The following is a 17,362-nucleotide window of genomic DNA, read 5'->3' as shown; positions in this document are numbered from 1 at the left end:
CATCTTTTTTATTTGTTATACTTACGCTGATTCCAAAAACTACATAACTTATTACAATATAAAATCTTCTGAATTTTTTTCTAGTACATTTATTAAAACTGCTGAAAAAATGTGCACATTTCTACCACTACTGCTAATCAATTACTTGAATAAAGATGGTATATGTTTTGGAAAATGTGTTCGTGTTAACAAAATTTTTCTTCCATTTTTTCCTATTCTTTTTTTTTAACACATAAATTATAATTTCATACATACAAAAAATGTAAGGTATATTTTTAATAATGATATTTAAATTTTTATTTTATATGTCCTCTGTGTAATTGTTAGAACTTGCAAATAATTAACAAATACAAAATAAAAGCAATTCATGATTACTTTCAACATAATTTGACTTCTTATTTCCTGACATTTATAGAGCAAAGATCATTGAAAGTATAAAAATTTATAAACATTCAAGAATTCCTTGCTTAGTGCGTAAATTTCTTTCTGTGTTATCAATTCAATATAATCTGCTATTTTACGTTATATTATTGCAAATTTTTTGTTTGGATGCATTTGATATACATTGATCATATGTCAATCACAAAACTTATTTCAATCTACTTCTTTGGTATCTGACTATCAACAAAGTTTAGATAACTGGAACCAACTTTGATGAATGCAAGCCCAGAACTAATACCAATTATTGTACATAGAGTTGGATTAGGTGGTACAATGGATCGAAGTACAGCCCATACTAACACTGATCCAAAGCTCAGTAATACAGCACCAGCAGTACTGTAAGGATTATAAATGAATTTATTAATATCTTGCGTACATTTAACAAAAATTGAAATATAATACAATGAAAATATCTCACCTATACAATACTTTTACACTTGTAGAAGCACTTTTCATGTGATCACGACTGTATATGTAAGAGCCAGTGCCAAGAAGAGCACTTCCCAATAAGAAGTTTGTAATATCTTTTTTTGGAAAGACCCTAAAAATATACAAAAAAGTAAAATAATGAGTAATTCAAAATAAAGCAATAAATAATTACGCTCGTAATTAAGCGATAAATATTTATACGTTTATATAAAATTTAGAGCTGCAAAAATGATAAAAAGCCTATAATGCACAAAAATATATAAAATATTCATAATGGCTATTTGTTACAATATTTAATAGGTAAAGTAAGTAATTATTTAATTTTCATTCTTTAGCTATATCCATAAAAAAGTAAAAAATATGAAATTGCATAAACCACTCATGATCGAATACAAGAAATAATACATCAATTAATTTGTTGATCGAATAGCATTGTAAATATAGATCATGACATATATATTTAATGATGACCCTTATTCGACAGAAAAGAATAAATGTTATAGTTAAAAGATTTGAGTAATTTGAAAAAATGCATCGGTTAGTATTTTGTCTCTAAAGATTACGTAACATTCCAAGAATTATGAAACCCTACAATTCGATGCGAATGCAATAGAGGTTAACGTTTGAATGCAGAATAGATTCGTTATCTATCTTACCTGATGACAAGACTCGGATTCATCACATTGATAGATAATGCGGTGTACGAAGCAACGCCGAAAGCAGGAGCGTAAAATTTGACAAGACTACATTTCGTGATCGGCTTTAAACCGAGTTTCTGCAAAATTGTACCGGCACTCGTACTTCCTGCAGCGGCCATTGTTCGTTCGTCTTCCCACAACTGTTGTCAATGAACTACTGGCCAAATAATCGTGTTCATAAACGTAACCTTACGAGAAGAGTGTTTATACGAAGTTCAACCAAATGAATGATACCAAGTAGACCGAATTTAGTGGAACAAGGATAGAAAAATGGATCCCGACAATGTGTTCGTAAATACATATTAATGCCGTGAATCTATCCTGTAACCGTAATGTGTTCTAAAATTAAATTGATGTATTGTAAATAAAATTGACTCCCAATTATAAATATTTTTTTATTTAATTTCGAACGTAATATTTCATTTTTAATTACATACCAGTTCACTATTCATATCTCTTATTATAGTATATAGTCTATTATCCGAAATCACATTTCAAGTGAATTACTTTACAAATAATTGTAAATTTCATTTATTTTATTAAATTAGGATAATGAACACGAGTGGCACGTAAGTTTATCTACAGTTATTTTATGTAATTTCCTGTTATGGATAAGAAAATAATACAATATCGTCCCCTTTTTGTAAGCATATGTGAAATCACTGGCTACTATAGAGTAGTGAATTTTACCATGTACTGGTGGAATCTATCTCTCACGGTGTTATTATATTTCTATAAATAAAATAAATATACAATTTGTGTATATACAACTGATAAACAATGATAAACAAAAACGTGTTCCAATGATTTAGTATTTTCCTTGCCTAACTCCAGGAGATAGAGTTATTCTCCAAGAACCGTTTGTAATTAGCTAGAACCTAATTAATAATTCTAGTAACAAACACTGCTATAATAAGTAAGATTTAATATAGAATTCGTTTAAGGTTCTATAAAAGTTAATTTAGGCATTCACAGCTGCACCTAGCCTTGCATGTGGTAGAGGTTTAAATGGAGTAGTGTTACGAATTTCTTTCTCTAAACAATTGGCATAAATATCGGTAGTAAGTTCGTTCAATGGAATTTCACTGTCCGCCTTCGCAGCTTTTACAGCGTCGTCAACGACCTTTTTGATATCGTTTTCTATCGCCTAAATAAAGAAAATCAATTTTGAATAATTCTACATTTTCAATATATAAATTCATTGAGACCAAACATACCTTTATTTCCTCTGGAGTAGCAAGATTAGCATTCAATACTCGTTCCTTAAAGCCAGTTATAGGATCTCTAGTCTGCCTCACTTCTTGGATTTCTTCCCTCGTACGATAACTTGTTCCAGGATCGGACATACTGTGTCCGCTGTATCTATAAGTTACAGTTTCTAAAACAAGGGGACCTTTGCCTGATGTACAATAGTCAATGGCAAATTTGGTAGCTTCTCTGACTGCTAATACATCCATACCATCCACCTAATAAAATATTTAATCGATATAATTTGCAAAATAATTACGACATCACAAACAATTATTTTTATTTGAAAACAAACCCAAATTCCCGGAATGTAATCTCCCCTTGTGTAGTAATCAGTACTTGCAGAAGCACGATCAACGCTAGTTCCCATACCATACCCATTGTTTTCACAGACAAAAATACAAGGAACATCCCACAATTTAGCCATATTGTATACTTCGAATACTTGTCCTTGGTTAGCTGCACCATCTCCATACAATGTAATGCATACTCCTCCATTATTCATGTACTTATTAGCAAAGGCAATTCCTACTCCCAATGGTACCTATAAATTTGTCTTATGAAAATGGCATATTTGTAATTAATTTAATAATTTTAATAACTGATGCTCACCTGGGCACCGACGATACCATTTCCACCATAAAAGTTTTTGGAGTACATATGCATAGAACCACCTTTACCTTTTGCATTTCCTCCTTTTCTACCAGTTAATTCAGCTAAAACGCCAAATGGCTCTATTCCCATCAGGTAGGTCCATCCATGAGCTCTATAAGCTGTGATCACAGCATCTTGTGGTCGGAGTGCTGCTTTTATACCAACTGCACAAGCTTCCTACCAGAAGATTATAGAGATTTTATTAATGAAAATTTTCACTGAATGAATTCCAAAGACATAAAACATGATTCTTACTTGACCAGAATATAGATGGCAGAAACCTCTGACTATTTTTTCCTTATAGAGATTTCCAGCAGCTGTTTCCATACGGCGGATCGTATGTAGTTTTTTATAGAGCTCTATTGCTTCATCTCTGGTAACAGAGACGTGAGTGGATGGTCCACTATCCAATTTGTGTAATCGAAAAGGTTTTGTTTCAAATGAAGCTTCTGTGGCATAATTATTTTTTTTGCTGAAGAAGTATGATATCACCTACAAATACATAGTAAAAAACATATTCCTTGTACTTTATTTTGTAAAGTAGCATATGTACATCTAATATCACAAGTCATTGTAATTTACAAGAATGTACAAAAGAAATAGAATAATAGCACAAAAAGAGATGTAACATAAAGTTAGTTTTCTTGTTACACTTGTGAACTTAAAAAGACGCGTTCACAAAGTCACAGTAAAAAATCACAAAAAATTAAAAAAACGCACGATTTCGTTACAATTCTAAACTTACTTACGTTCTGATTGATCGCGTATTTGAAAAAAAATTGAAAAAAAGAAATACATGGAAGGAAAGCAGAAAAACTGAATACCAGGCGGTGTGAGAAAAAGAAATTATGATTTATCGGTGATAATAAACACATGAATAAATCTATACGAATAATTACCTCGTTCCAGCTGCCGAACTGGCAAGACACCAGGAGGAGATATAAAAAAAGAAAAGAACGAATCTTCAATTGCAAGACTCCCGAGCAATGATTGTACGATTAGAAATTATAACAAGACCCTGGCATGGAACGTGTTGGCAAGTATCTAGTTTAGAGGTCATTTATCGTTCGATCGTATACTCACATTTCTCTTCGACGTTTGTGCACCTATATTTCTTATACAGTTTGGTATCATTTTTAAAATGATTTGTTAATTAATCGTACAGTTGAGTCGAATAATTCAACAAAAGATCGGAGTTATTATAAAATGTAGATCCAACAAGAGCGAATCATTCGTATGGCGCGGATAGTATCGTAAGACCTAGCTCGTAAACGTCACAGGTTAATTCGTATCGTATCCCCTCCACAATCGTCATTAAAAAATGTTGGACGATATGACGTAATGAAACATCTACATGAAACTTTATTAAGAAATAATACACGTGTGTAGGGAACATGTGCAAAAACGAAATACATTATTGTAATAATAAAAAGATCTACTTAAAACTAAAAGATACATTATGTAGTATTATTGAATGGTCAATTCTATGATATTGATATGTTGTTAAAGTTGAGCTATGATAATAATGAACATATTAAATAATTTATTCTAAAAATAATGCCTTAATATAGAAATTTATTCTTGTAGATATGAGGTTGACAAGATTGTCCGTAGAAAATACCAGCGCATAGATAATCAGAAAAATATAAAGTCTATGGAGAGGAATGACTTTTCAAGGTAACCTTCACAGTTAAGAATAGTTGCAAAATCAGCTGATTCTTACGACATTTACTGCTCGGGAGCACGTGTATGTTAAATAATAATTCTACATTTGTGCTTTTTAGTCTACGAAATAGAGATTAAAATATAGTATATAAATTTATTGATAGACATTAACAATTTCATCATGTTAAAGAAAATGTGTCCTATCGAATATATAATATATAAATATAAATTCCTTAGATTTAAAATTACACGTGCTTATTATAGAGTGTGAACCCTTATCAGCAGCATACTACTGCCACTCCGTGGCCAAATGTTGAAATAGGAAGCCCGCTGAAAAAATTCAAATTAATCGTAGACTTAAATCGATGAGAAAATATGAAACGTGAAAAATTTGTAATGCAGTAAACCAATAAAAATTGACTATGCATCTTTTTACGTTAAAAATGTTGGAAGATGCTTTATATAATCAATATAAATAGATATGTTATTATAATATAACATATCCTACTTTTATACTTGTTACAGAAATTTGTTTACACAATATTAATTGACAAAATGTTTACAAAATAATTGAGATGATAGAAAACTATCTTATTCACAAACTTACCTTTAAAACATCAATTAAAAGATTCAGAAAATTTGTGTGCAGCTTTTTATCATTGATTAGTATGTTATTTTATGTAGGATTTTGTACTACTTTTGTAACGTTCACGATACATGGTGGCGTGAATTGTACATAACGTATAGTATTCTTTACATTCATGTACGTCGAAGATATGGTAACGACAATACCAAAAATTATGATTAAATAACCAAACCAATTGCTCCATTTTCTATGATTGTAACAAATCGCTAATTTAGAAACCAATTCTTTAGGAGCTGCGATTATTCTGTAAACGCCGTAAGGTTGACTGGCGTTTACGAATACTGGTGTGCCTTCATGAATTACTTTTGTCATCAAAAATTCCTCATTGATTTCTCCAGAAGGCATAGCATCATTGTCATAATCCATAATTTCATCGGAGTCATCTTCCAACCCATCATAATAAACGTATGAATATCGATGATATTCAGTGTTAGGTACACTCAGAACGCCATAATAAGTCGACCTTGAATGAATTCTTGAGTCAGTTGACATGTCTTCACTGCTTTGACGTCTCTCAGTTGCAGAGTACACTTCAGGAGTTAAAAGTCGCATGGACTTTGCTTTCAAGGCAATTGCTTTTGAATATACCAAAGGTGGTAATACAAAGACTAATGGACCAGTCAAGGATCCCCCAATCAGTGCCATCACAATATCAAATCTAGGTACAGATTCTCCTACAGCTACTCCAAGAAAGACAATAGCTGATCTTATGGCACATCTTTTCCATCCAAAATCTGTGATAAAAGTACATATCTTGTAAAACTAGTTCTTGACACCTTGAGAAATTGTTATTATTGTATATTAGAATTTCTTACTTCTTTTAATATTACATTGTTCTTCTACATCTTGGAACAGAGCTGAATGACCAAGAGCACTAGAAAGACATAGCTGAAGAGCTGCAAAAAGAACAGCAGCACTCACTGTGAAGTTTCCTGGAATTACTTGCAGAATATTGGCTGTTGTACTGCCTCCATATTTCCAAACGGTTAAAATTGTAGTAACAATAAATAATGAACTGCTGACTATAATGAATAATCAGTGTAATCATCATAATATATAGAATAGTTCAATTATATTAATGATTTACCTAAGAAGGAAATTACAACTGCCTTATTGATGTCTTGAGGACGATGCATATCCACTTGTACAGTCATCAATGTTGGATGTACATCAAATTGAAAGGCTAACATTCCATAACTGGAAAATTATTTAATAATAAACGTTAAATATGCAAAATGAAGTAGCTAATAAATAAACTTGCCCAGAAATAAACTTCTCCCAGCTAGGAGATGTGGTTACTGGGATAATATCAAGCTCTCGGTCATCGGTAACTATACTCCACCATATTAATAGCGCCGTCAATACAACCGTTGTGCAGGAGAATGTAGCCAATATTCTGTAAATATTTATAATATTTAAACAAACTGTATTTCAGTTTCACGAAGTATAATTTACATAAAATTGTAATGAAAATTACTTCATATCACGGGGACTGCCAAGCCACATAATTGGACATAAAAGAACGCCTACAATTAGGAGCCAATAGCAGAAAGATAGATCAAATCGTTGTCCCGAAATTTTTAGTCCGAAAATTTGCAAATTCTGCGAAGCTGAAATTTACAAATGTTAAACATAGATCAACTTTTTATTTAGAATTTTGATCAACTTACCAACCAATAAGTTAGGTATACTACAACCAAAAACTGTAAGGTCCAGGATTATAGTAACCAAGGTTCTCGCACGAGGACCCAAGGTCAATTCGGTTACGGCCGCAAGAGGATTTCTGTAAAATTAATTCAAGTAAAGATCACTATCGTCAATGAACATAAAATTAAAATAAAAAAATTAAATCTTACCGATTTTTTTTTAAAATTTGCGGATCTAGAGTGCTTAAGATAATCCATGTTTTACCAAGCAGAACAGCCGTATAGATTTGCAAAACCAATACGACAAAGACCAAAGGAATCCCATACAATCCTAAAAAGACTTAACGTGCTCGTCTTGTTTTTTTATCAATAGTACTTCATAATTTTATCGAAACACATCTTTATGTTCTCATATAAGAATTATGTAAACATGCGATCACGATAATATAAGATGACAAGAAGGTAACAAGAATTGCTGGCAGATCATAGTAGGTGAAATAACAAAAAAAGGATTAACAAGTTAACCAACTTTATTTTTATTTAAAATGATCAACTTTCTCACACGACATCTCGCGTTAAAAAATTTCTCTTATAACGATCGTCATTGAATGGTGAATATAATAAATCAATTATATAAATCGCTCCATCTTAAATAAAATGTTCTAAGAAACAAATGTGCAATTTATATCATACATACAATCCAATTATATTTGTATATCAATATATATATATATATATGTATATATATTTTACAGAATAGTTGTAGCTGATCTGAATAATATATACTTATGTTATATATAATAAAACAGAAAAATTACTTAATGCTAAAAAGATAATTTAACTGAAAAAAAAAGAAAAGAAATTATTCACAGAAACAACAATGCCACTTGAAAAAGAGAAAGAAAAGATCACATTCTCTTTACTAGACATTTACAATTCTTGTCTCAATGTTCTCCTAGTTAGATTGTGAAATGCGGAAAAGAAAAAAAAAATAAGAAAACAGGGAAAAGCATAAAGATTTTAGAGACAGAGAAACTTACCGCATTGCACAATAGAGCGCGGTAATGCGATAATCGGAAAAACGCCAAAAATGTCGATAACACATAATGTGGCAAACAGAAGCGACAAATCCGAATTAGCATCTTTGAAAAGTAGCGGCTGTCTCTCGCGATTCATGATGAGGAAAGACTCACACTGTCCAACATCGATGCATATATACCGCGAACTGGTTTTCCGTTTCGCGGTGACGAGAACCGTACTAGGATGTAACATGATAGTCTATTGAGCACAAATGGGTTACCTACACACGACTATAGAAACGAAGGAAGACCCACAACGCGTTAACGTTTCTTCCTTCAAAGCTATGTATAGCCATGCGATGCCAAAGTATAATATGAACTGTCGGGATCTATGTATCTTAGGTATAGCTATTCAATTATAGGTATGTAACACGTTCGACACGTATATATACTATATAATAGAAAAAATATCTCTCGAACAATGTCGATAAATTTTACATACTTTTGATGGAAAAGATATAGTAAAATCATAAATTAAAGCATTAAGTAGTCACAGCTCGAACCACGAATGTCCCGGACAGATGTAAGCATTCTCATCATCCCTAAAATACAAACATTTTGAATTTCAGATCACAAATGTTATTTACGAATTGACATTACAATTTTTACTTATAGCCTTTCATTAAAATTACATAATATTAATCTTATGTCACTTTCTGTTCTACAATAGTTATTATATTAGTAAAAGTTAAAGATTTGCAGCAACAAAGAACATGCTGAGTCTAATTGACATCTTACTTAAGCTTCTTGCGAGCCTCAAACTTCACTTAGATTTTCCAACATTTTTATTTCGACGTTCGAAATCCGTATACTTTCAAACTTGAATAATTCTATGACCTCACTATATACATATCTTCCATCAAAAGTACGTGTACGAACAAACCCATTGATTCATCCTATCGAGTGTATGACTTGTGTTTGCTCGATATCTCCTCGCTCCTTTTGCTTCATACTCACTTCATATGAAATACTTCATTACTTCATATTCATTCAAACGAAACGAACGATTCGAAGTTCCTCCTCCTTTAAAAGCAAATAAAAATATCCTTCGGCCTGTGATCAAATAGATATTCACGCTATAATTAAGAAAATTGTTAAATTTAGACAATATGAAGTCAAAAAATGGAGAATTAAAAATCGATAATTATAACTTATATTTAACCTAGTCCACATTAAACGTATAATAACAAAACGTCATATAGATAAGTATAATCATACTTCCTAATCGTCTGTTTCATAGGCTGGTGACGCCGGGGAATACGTGGGACTCGTTGGCGAATACCCTGGCACTGGTGGCGAATATGTTGGACTTGTTGGTGAGTAACTTGGACTGGTTGGTGTATACGTTGGGCTGGTAGGCGAGTATTTAGTACTCGACGGTGAATATTGAGGACTCGTGGGCGAATATGTTGGACTAGTAGGGGAATAATTTGGACTGCTAGGCGAATATCTCGTGCTTCCTGACGCCGTGTGTTGCGGTGAACTGGGTGAGTATGATGGGCTCGTTGGGGAATAAGTTGGACTCGTTGGAGAATACGTCGGACTTGCTGGTGTGTACTGTGGAGAGGTTCCAGCAAACGACGGCGACGTAGGCGAATACGACGGACTTGTCGGAGAATATTTTGGACTACTCGGAGAGTAGCTTGGACTAGCTGATGAATATTGTGGAGAACTTGGCGAATAACTTGGACTCGTTGGAGAATAAGATGGCGAGGCAGGCGTATAATTTGGTGAACTCGGTGAATAGCTTGGACTGGTTGGTGAGTAACTTGGACTGGTTGATGAATAACTTGGTGACGTTGGCGAGTACGATGGACTCGGTGAGTAGCTAGGCGACGTTGGTGAATAGCTTGGACTTGTTGGAGAGTAACTTGGACTCGTCGGTGAATAACTTGAACTTGTTGGCGAGTAACTCGGACTTGTTGGTGAATAACTTGGACTAGTTGGTGAGTAACTTGGACTCGTAGGTGAATAACCTGGTGATGGCGAATAGTTTGGACTTGTTGGTGAATAACTTGGTGACGTTGGTGAATAGCTCGGACTCGTTGGTGAATAACTTGGACTCGTTGGCGAGTAATTTGGACTAGTGGGTGAATAAGTAGGGCTTGTAGGCGAATAGTTGGGACTCGACGGTGTTATACTTGGCGATGTTGGTAAGTAGGCGGGAGAGGTAGGTGAATAACTTGGTGAAGCGCCACCTGCTGGTGACATTGGGTACGGACTCATGCTAGGACCTGGGCTTCCTGGACTTCCGGGTTGTGGTGAATACGCAGAGTATGCAGGAGATAGTCCTGATGCATCTGATGCTCCAGATGGGGAGAAGCATGCTCCTCCTGGTGTCATGCCACTACCCAATGCTGTGATGAAAGAAACGGGTTATTTAGGGTACATGAGTAATAATAAATTTTATTATTAAAATTATATAAAGCCTCAGAAAATAATCTTACCAGGTGACATACTTGAAGCGCCATAACCAGGTGTGGCGCCCATCCAAGGTGTCATTTGAGGACTCATGCTTGGGGTAGCAACACTACCGAAGAACATTCCAGCAGTTCCCATTACACCAGCACCCACTGCCATTGGTATTTCAATACCAGCTTTACATTTCTCAGCATCCAGTAACAAATCGAAACATCCTGAAAAAATAAAATTAGATAGACATATAGTCAGTTCATCCAGTCGCGGGGAGATGCGATCGCGCTGAAGCGCGTCGACGGGAGTCGTTTCGATTATATATACATAATACTTATATGAATAGAAATTAATCTAAAAAGATTCGGTTTATGATGGTCCTTTGGGTTTATTGCGGGTCAGTGTGACGAGGTACCCTTACCTACCGGCCTTGGCGGCCAGACCGAGAGGGACGTCGCATAGACCATCTCGCACGACGTAACACATTAATTATCAGGTTAATATTAACCTGATAATTTCTGACTTGTTTATTGAAGTCATTAAAAAAAAATATCAATACCTGTTCCTATACGTGGAAGTTGTCCCATGATAATGTTTTCAGATACTCCTCTCATTGGATCTACTTCCGCGTGAGATGCTGCATCTAATAGAACGTCTACTGTTTCTTCAAAGGAACATCTAAAGTAAAATATGAATTTTGGAAATCATATCCAATGCTATAATAGTTAATAAATTAATAAATTTACTTCATCTCTTACAATAACTTACCTCATAAGAGCACCTGTGTCTTGTCTGTTAATTCCGTGACGAGTTATAGCCATCAAGTGTCCTTTAGCAGTCATTACATCACAAAGTAAAGCAAGATGACGATAGTTTACATAAAGGCCGTAAAATTGCAAAACAGCATTCATTTCTTTCTCTACCGATTTCCTCACAGCCTCTATACCCAGTACTTCAAATATCTCGCAAATATCGTTACTAAATGTTCTAACTGGATCGACATCTCTTTCACTCAACACTTTCATCAAACTCGTACCGTCCGTTTCCAATAACCATTCTGCTATTGCTTTGAATTCACCAGTTTCTGTAATAACTATACGTTTCTTAGCATCAGTTTGAGGCAAATGCATGTACACTTTCCCTATTGCTTCGATACCCTGCATATGAAAGTAACAATTTAAATATTATTTGAGGATTATAATATAATTATAAAATTAATGGACGTACCTGTAATGTCATGTCGCTAAGCATATTCGCTTCAATACATCGAAGGAACATATCATCCTCCATTTTATCTACCGTCTCTTCCTCACTATCTTGGAACTTGTTATCGTCGCTGTTCATTATCCTAATTCGTAGAACTAATTTCTCAGCGTTATCGTCGTTAAAAATACAGTTCAAATCGTCACCAAAGCCGGCATTAATTTTTTCTGCAATTTGTTCCATAGTTAACTTCTTATCAGTCATCCTCTTGCGATCCAACTCAATTCGAAGTAACCATGGTGATATTTTATTCGGATCAAAATCAGGCATTTCATAGTAAACGTTGACGAATTCTTGATCTTCCGCTATTACGGTATTTTGTGGATCTGGATCGTAATAGATCGCAGTATTTGCTGTAACTTTCCTCAGTGTGGTGTGTTCCAATCGACAAAGTACATTCTTTGCTTTCTCGGCATCTCTTGCTGCAGCTCCCGTCAAAAATACGGTCAACGACGGAGCCTTTGGTTTCTTACTGATGTTTATAATTTCCTTCAATCTAGGTACACCAAGGGTTACATTTTTCGACGATACACCAGCAAAATGGAAAGTGTTCAGTGTCATCTGGGTTGCAGGTTCACCAAGTGACTGTGCAGCTAAAGCGCCTACCATTTCTCCAGGTGATACCTAAAAAAAGTAAAAGTACAAAATTGATCTAGAATTGGAATTTTTTAATGAGAATTTAAATATCGTCACATCATTTATTTTCTACAAACCTGTGCTTGTTGGAATCTGGTTTCAATTTCTCCAATGAGCCATTCAAAGGCTTCACTGGATAATCGAAATTCTTCAGAAACACATTTTGTACACAATGTAGATCTCACTAAGCACTGGAATAGCAATGTGGCATTTTCATTAGCCTGTTTGCTGAGTCTATCATCACCAGCCACAATGATACATTTATCCAAAAGATCCTTTACACCTATAAATAAACACATTTTAATATTAATGTTATCATATAATTACTACCATACGAAGTTATCAAATTGTTTACCCTGTATGACCCTCATAGGACTAAGATCAGTAGGTGCACGCTTATTTATATGAAAAATCTTTTGTACATTCCAAATCATTCTTTGTAAATTACAAGGCAGTACAACTTTTGATTCTCCACTAGGGAAAATTTCTCTAAGTATAGCACGATCCTTGTTCAATTGTTCCCATTCTCTTTCTAGTTCGGATATGACTTCACCAGATCCCATCATTTCTCTAACTATATCTTCGTTAAAGATACGACGAAGATACCGTTCATTGGTTGGATCGAACTTAAACTTCTTTTCAAATGCTTTGTTACTCAATTTAATAGTAGGCAAATTCTGAAATTCGACGGTTTCACCGCATAGACCATCCTCGCCATAACGCAATTGGATAAGTTGACCCACAGAGTTTCTGACTGTACCGTCATAATGTACCATTACAGACTCCATAGCTTTTATTAAACGACGCTGAATGTAACCAGTTTCTGCAGTTTTTACAGCAGTATCGATAAGACCCTCACGACCTCCCATAGCGTGGAAATAAAACTCAGATGGCGTCAAACCAGCAAGGTACGAGTTTTCAACGAATCCTCTGGATTCCGGACCATAATCGTCTTTAATAAAATGTGGCAATGTTCTTTTGCGAAAACCAAACGGGATACGTTTTCCTTCTACGTTTTGCTGACCGACACAAGCAATAACCTGAGAGATATTAATATTAGATCCTTTTGATCCTGATACTACCATAGCCTTTAGGTTGTTGTATTCAGTCAAAGATTTCTTAGCAGAACCACCAGTCTTATCACGAGCGTCGTTTAAAATTCTATTTACTTGATTTTCGAAAGTTTGCCTCAAGGTATTACCAGGAGTAGGTTCCAATTCCATGTTGTGAGCTTTTTGAATCACTTCTATCACGTCCTCTTTAGCTTTTCTAATGGCTTTTTGAATTTCTAAATAAGTCTGTGGATCGGCAATGGTGTCTCCAATACCGATCGAGTGACCTTCCAGTAGTAACCAATTATTAATTACAGTTTGAATATTTCCGTAAAATCGTCCGCAAACCTCGTGTCCTAATTCCAACATACAAATGTGAAGCAAAGATCCAGCAGATGTACCCAAGGTCTTCTTACAGAGTATACCCATAACAAGTTCTCCGTGTTCTACCATGACTTTGGTATCACCAGGTGAAATCCATTTGTATGGGCCATCGTCTTCTTCATCTGGATGTGTACTGTGAGTCCTTATCATATTCACGTTGCCTGGTATGATCAAGGAAAAGATTTGTTTACCAGTCCATAGAGGCTTTGGTTTTAATATGCATGGCTGAGGCATTTTGCCATTCCAACTGGGTAAGAACATAAGGATATTCATCATCTGTTCCTTTTCGATGAAAACGTCTCTTTTAGTCATTTTTCTTACAGCAGTAAGTGTGTCCTGTACAATACCCATGACTGGTTTATTAGCTTGGGGAGTAATAATTTGACGCGGTGTTACATGAATGTTTTCTACTTCTGCTCGAGTCTCCATTGACTGAGGAACATGTAAATTCATCTCGTCGCCGTCAAAATCGGCATTATAAGGAGACGTGCAACTAAGATTCATACGGAATGTACTCCATGGCAACACTTTTACCCTATGACCCATCATACTCATCTTGTGTAGTGTTGGTTGCCGATTGAAAATTACTAGGTCACCATCCCGAATATGACGTTCCACTCTGTACCCGCATTGTAAATGTAAATCGGATGGTTTTGGGTGGAACCTTAAATCGATTCTCTCTCCGTTATCTCTGACGATGTACTTAGCACCTGGATATTGTGAGTTTCCACGTCTAACGAGTTCTTGCATTTTATCGATATTAAAAGGTGTGACAATTTCGGGGAATGTTAAATTCTGAGCAATACTTCGAGGTACACCGACCTGATCAATTCGTAAATTTGGATCAGGAGTAATAACAGTCCGAGCAGAGAAGTCAACACGTTTACCCATCAAATTTCCTCTTATTCTCCCTTCCTTTCCTTTCAATCTCGCTTTTATAGCTTTTAAAGGTTTGCCTGATTTCTGCATAGCTCGTGGCATGCCAGGCATATCGTTATCAACTAATGTTGCTACGTGAAATTGTAACATTTTTATATTTTCCGATATCACGTGCGCTGCTGCTCCCGCTTGCTCATTTCTGATTAATTCATTATTTGCTTTTATAATATCGGCAAGCTTATGTGTTAAGTCATCTTGATTCTTGGCAGAACCATACATAATAACTGCTGGTCTGACCGATAAAGGTGGAACAGGCAAAACAGTTACTACCATCCAATCTGGTCGTGCAAATTTCGGATCCATGCCAAGGATAAATGATTCTTCATCTGTAATGTGCTTTAAAATTTCCCAAGCTCTTTCTGCAGTAAGTGCCATCTTTTTTTCCTGTGAATCTTCATTTACGTGTGTCCATTCTGCAGTAACATCTAATCCAGATCTCCGGAGATTTGGTTGATATCTACCACATCCACCATGCCCAGGTTTTCTCTCTGCAGATTGTTGTTCTTGATTTTCTTTGTTAATATCCATCTCATCACCACCCTCACAAATATTTTTACTTTTACATAAATCATAAACAAAAGTAAGCCTTTTTCGTGGCTGTCCTTTAGTTTTCATAACAATTTCTTTGATTTTTGGATTGTGCTATAATCCAAAAATAATGCAAAGTTAAATAAATAATAATAAATATGTGGAAAAAGAATATGATTACTAATAATCTGTACTTACTGGACTAACAAGAAGTTTTGAACAATAAAAACATACACATCTCAAAATTTTTATTGTCTTTGTTATAAAGCCAACATGAAAAACTGGTTTTGCTAAATCTATATGACCAAAATGTCCTGGACATTCTGTCATATTACCAGCACATGTCTGACATCTAGAATTTCTATCAATGACACCTTGTCTAGGATCCATAAGTCCACCAAGCTTTGGGCGACCACCTTCCATAGTTTCTGGAAATCGAATGCCGCCATCCGTGACTGACATCCGACGCTGTGTAAAAAATATTATATACAGTTATATACCATTGATAGATTCACAATTTAACAGGTATTATTGAATAATCACTTTAGGAGAATAATAGAGATGCATATGGAACATGTTTGTCAGAAACGATATAATATTTTACATTTGTTTTTTCATATTATGTTTAATATATTATGCAAAACAAATACATATAGACATATGTACAAATACATATAAATAGATACAGATAGATAATTGCAAAAGGAGTAGTGGACCAACAGAAGTAAACAAAACATAAAACTATGTATTTATCAACATAGACCCACAATTTTTATTTATTATTAAAATTATATTACTTTTAAAAAATATGTAATTTATTCTGGATTTGATCACTTTTGTTACTGACATTAAGAAAAGGAACTTTTTAATTCCTCCTTTATGAAAAAAGCAATTACAATCCTTTAATTTAAAAAAAAGCTAATAAGTCACAAGCTGTAAATAAAATTTACATGGGCTTTAATAATATCGTAATAAATCATTTTTATTGTATATATTTTATAATTTTCAGTAGAGTTTTTCCACATAATAATATAATAGGACATAATAAAAATTTACACACACGACTGTTTGGAAGTAACACTGAATGTTTCGTGTAATAACGTATCACATAATGTCGACTCATGATGAAATAATTCCGCGTACCCCAGAAAAAATATATTCCACGAAATCCATTTGTTTACTACTAACGTACTTACTATTTCATCCGGTGAAAGAATGCCGAATTGTACTCTTTTTACGGTTCGCAGAGGCGCTTTAGAGTCGGAGGTTGCCATTTTGCAACAAGCGCATACAACTTCTCCCGCGGCCTTCTGCGCCACAGCTCTCTCTAACTGTTCTTCACCGATGGAAGCATCTCCCACCCCTGACTCTTGACAGTTCAGTATGTTACTACTTTCGTACTAACCTATTTTAAGCGTTCAAAAATGCATTACTATTGTACCTTAAGGAGCCTTCTCAATTTTACTTACATTATTAAATAAACATAATACGATTATGAATATTTTTAATGTTGAAATATAATGCTATTATCATAAAAATTTAATTGTTAGTTAATACAAGAATATACAAAAAAAGTTATTATACAATTTTCAGAAATCTTTTAATTTCATAAAATATAAAAAATATAAAAAACGGCTTTCAT

At 34.3% G+C, this 17,362-nt stretch overlaps 4 protein-coding genes across 5 annotated transcripts; all 4 read right to left on the bottom strand.

Moving 5' to 3' along the window:
• Positions 1 to 505: 505 nt before the first annotated feature.
• On the bottom strand, positions 506 to 1,827 carry LOC139995757 (uncharacterized). Its single transcript, XM_072019539.1, has 3 exons — positions 1,527 to 1,827; positions 860 to 982; positions 506 to 777 (listed from the first exon to the last, which is right to left on the bottom strand). Exons 1-3 carry the CDS (start codon positions 1,685 to 1,687, stop codon positions 600 to 602), a joined length of 462 nt encoding a protein of 153 aa, XP_071875640.1. The 5' UTR covers positions 1,688 to 1,827; the 3' UTR covers positions 506 to 599.
• Positions 1,828 to 2,083: 256 nt separating this feature from the next.
• On the bottom strand, positions 2,084 to 4,690 carry LOC139995749 (probable pyruvate dehydrogenase E1 component subunit alpha, mitochondrial). 2 transcript variants are annotated; one of them, XM_072019523.1, is made up of 7 exons: positions 4,554 to 4,683; positions 4,370 to 4,387; positions 3,726 to 3,962; positions 3,429 to 3,647; positions 3,112 to 3,360; positions 2,786 to 3,034; positions 2,084 to 2,715 (listed from the first exon to the last, which is right to left on the bottom strand). In XM_072019523.1, exons 1-7 carry the CDS (start codon positions 4,602 to 4,604, stop codon positions 2,530 to 2,532), a joined length of 1,209 nt encoding a protein of 402 aa, XP_071875624.1. In that variant the 5' UTR covers positions 4,605 to 4,683; the 3' UTR covers positions 2,084 to 2,529. The 2 variants fall into 2 exon arrangements, with proteins under 2 accessions (XP_071875624.1, XP_071875625.1); XM_072019524.1 differs by lacking the exon at positions 4,370 to 4,387 and having other exon boundaries at positions 4,554 to 4,690.
• On the bottom strand, positions 4,550 to 8,720 carry Mah (solute carrier family member mahogany). The gene is made up of 9 exons (XM_072019543.1): positions 8,468 to 8,720; positions 7,638 to 7,758; positions 7,452 to 7,564; positions 7,259 to 7,391; positions 7,043 to 7,177; positions 6,869 to 6,978; positions 6,597 to 6,803; positions 5,743 to 6,515; positions 4,550 to 5,465 (listed from the first exon to the last, which is right to left on the bottom strand). Exons 1-8 carry the CDS (start codon positions 8,697 to 8,699, stop codon positions 5,812 to 5,814), a joined length of 1,755 nt encoding a protein of 584 aa, XP_071875644.1. The 5' UTR covers positions 8,700 to 8,720; the 3' UTR covers positions 4,550 to 5,465; positions 5,743 to 5,811.
• Positions 8,721 to 8,962: 242 nt separating this feature from the next.
• On the bottom strand, positions 8,963 to 17,078 carry Rpii215 (RNA polymerase II subunit RpII215). Its single transcript, XM_072019451.1, has 9 exons — positions 16,917 to 17,078; positions 15,919 to 16,188; positions 13,173 to 15,834; positions 12,895 to 13,100; positions 12,146 to 12,805; positions 11,687 to 12,075; positions 11,478 to 11,596; positions 10,954 to 11,142; positions 8,963 to 10,863 (listed from the first exon to the last, which is right to left on the bottom strand). Exons 1-9 carry the CDS (start codon positions 16,992 to 16,994, stop codon positions 9,728 to 9,730), a joined length of 5,709 nt encoding a protein of 1,902 aa, XP_071875552.1. The 5' UTR covers positions 16,995 to 17,078; the 3' UTR covers positions 8,963 to 9,727.
• Positions 17,079 to 17,362: the final 284 nt, after the last annotated feature.

Source organism: Bombus fervidus, chromosome 16 (assembly GCF_041682495.2).
Source record: "Bombus fervidus isolate BK054 chromosome 16, iyBomFerv1, whole genome shotgun sequence".
Taxonomy (NCBI): Eukaryota; Metazoa; Arthropoda; class Insecta; order Hymenoptera; family Apidae; genus Bombus; species Bombus fervidus.
Note: the sequence above shows the minus strand (reverse complement) of the source record. Positions and strands in the feature narration are given on the sequence as shown.

Excerpts from the sequence above, each read along its gene's own strand:
- Mah (XM_072019543.1), bottom strand. The coding sequence starts at position 8,699 with ATGTTACATCCTAGTACGGTTCTCGTCACCGCGAAACGGAAAACCAGT. Across the intron at positions 6,804-6,868 it reads AGTTGTAATTTCCTTCTTAG|TCAGCAGTTCATTATTTATT; the intron begins GTAAATCATTAA and ends TATTCATTATAG. Across the intron at positions 6,516-6,596 it reads ACAATGTAATATTAAAAGAA|ATTTTGGATGGAAAAGATGT; the intron begins GTAAGAAATTCT and ends CTTTTATCACAG.
- LOC139995757 (XM_072019539.1), bottom strand. The coding sequence starts at position 1,687 with ATGGCCGCTGCAGGAAGTACGAGTGCCGGTACAATTTTGCAGAAACTC. Across the intron at positions 983-1,526 it reads AATCCGAGTCTTGTCATCAG|GGTCTTTCCAAAAAAAGATA; the intron begins GTAAGATAGATA and ends GTATATTTTTAG. Across the intron at positions 778-859 it reads AGTGTAAAAGTATTGTATAG|TACTGCTGGTGCTGTATTAC; the intron begins GTGAGATATTTT and ends TAATCCTTACAG.
- Rpii215 (XM_072019451.1), bottom strand. The coding sequence starts at position 16,994 with ATGGCAACCTCCGACTCTAAAGCGCCTCTGCGAACCGTAAAAAGAGTA. Across the intron at positions 11,143-11,477 it reads ACTTCCACGTATAGGAACAG|GATGTTTCGATTTGTTACTG; the intron begins GTATTGATATTT and ends TTATTTTTTCAG. Across the intron at positions 10,864-10,953 it reads CGCTTCAAGTATGTCACCTG|CATTGGGTAGTGGCATGACA; the intron begins GTAAGATTATTT and ends CTTTCATCACAG.
- LOC139995749 (XM_072019523.1), bottom strand. The coding sequence starts at position 4,604 with ATGATACCAAACTGTATAAGAAATATAGGTGCACAAACGTCGAAGAGA. Across the intron at positions 3,361-3,428 it reads ATGGTATCGTCGGTGCCCAG|GTACCATTGGGAGTAGGAAT; the intron begins GTGAGCATCAGT and ends ACAAATTTATAG. Across the intron at positions 3,035-3,111 it reads ATTACATTCCGGGAATTTGG|GTGGATGGTATGGATGTATT; the intron begins GTTTGTTTTCAA and ends ATATTTTATTAG.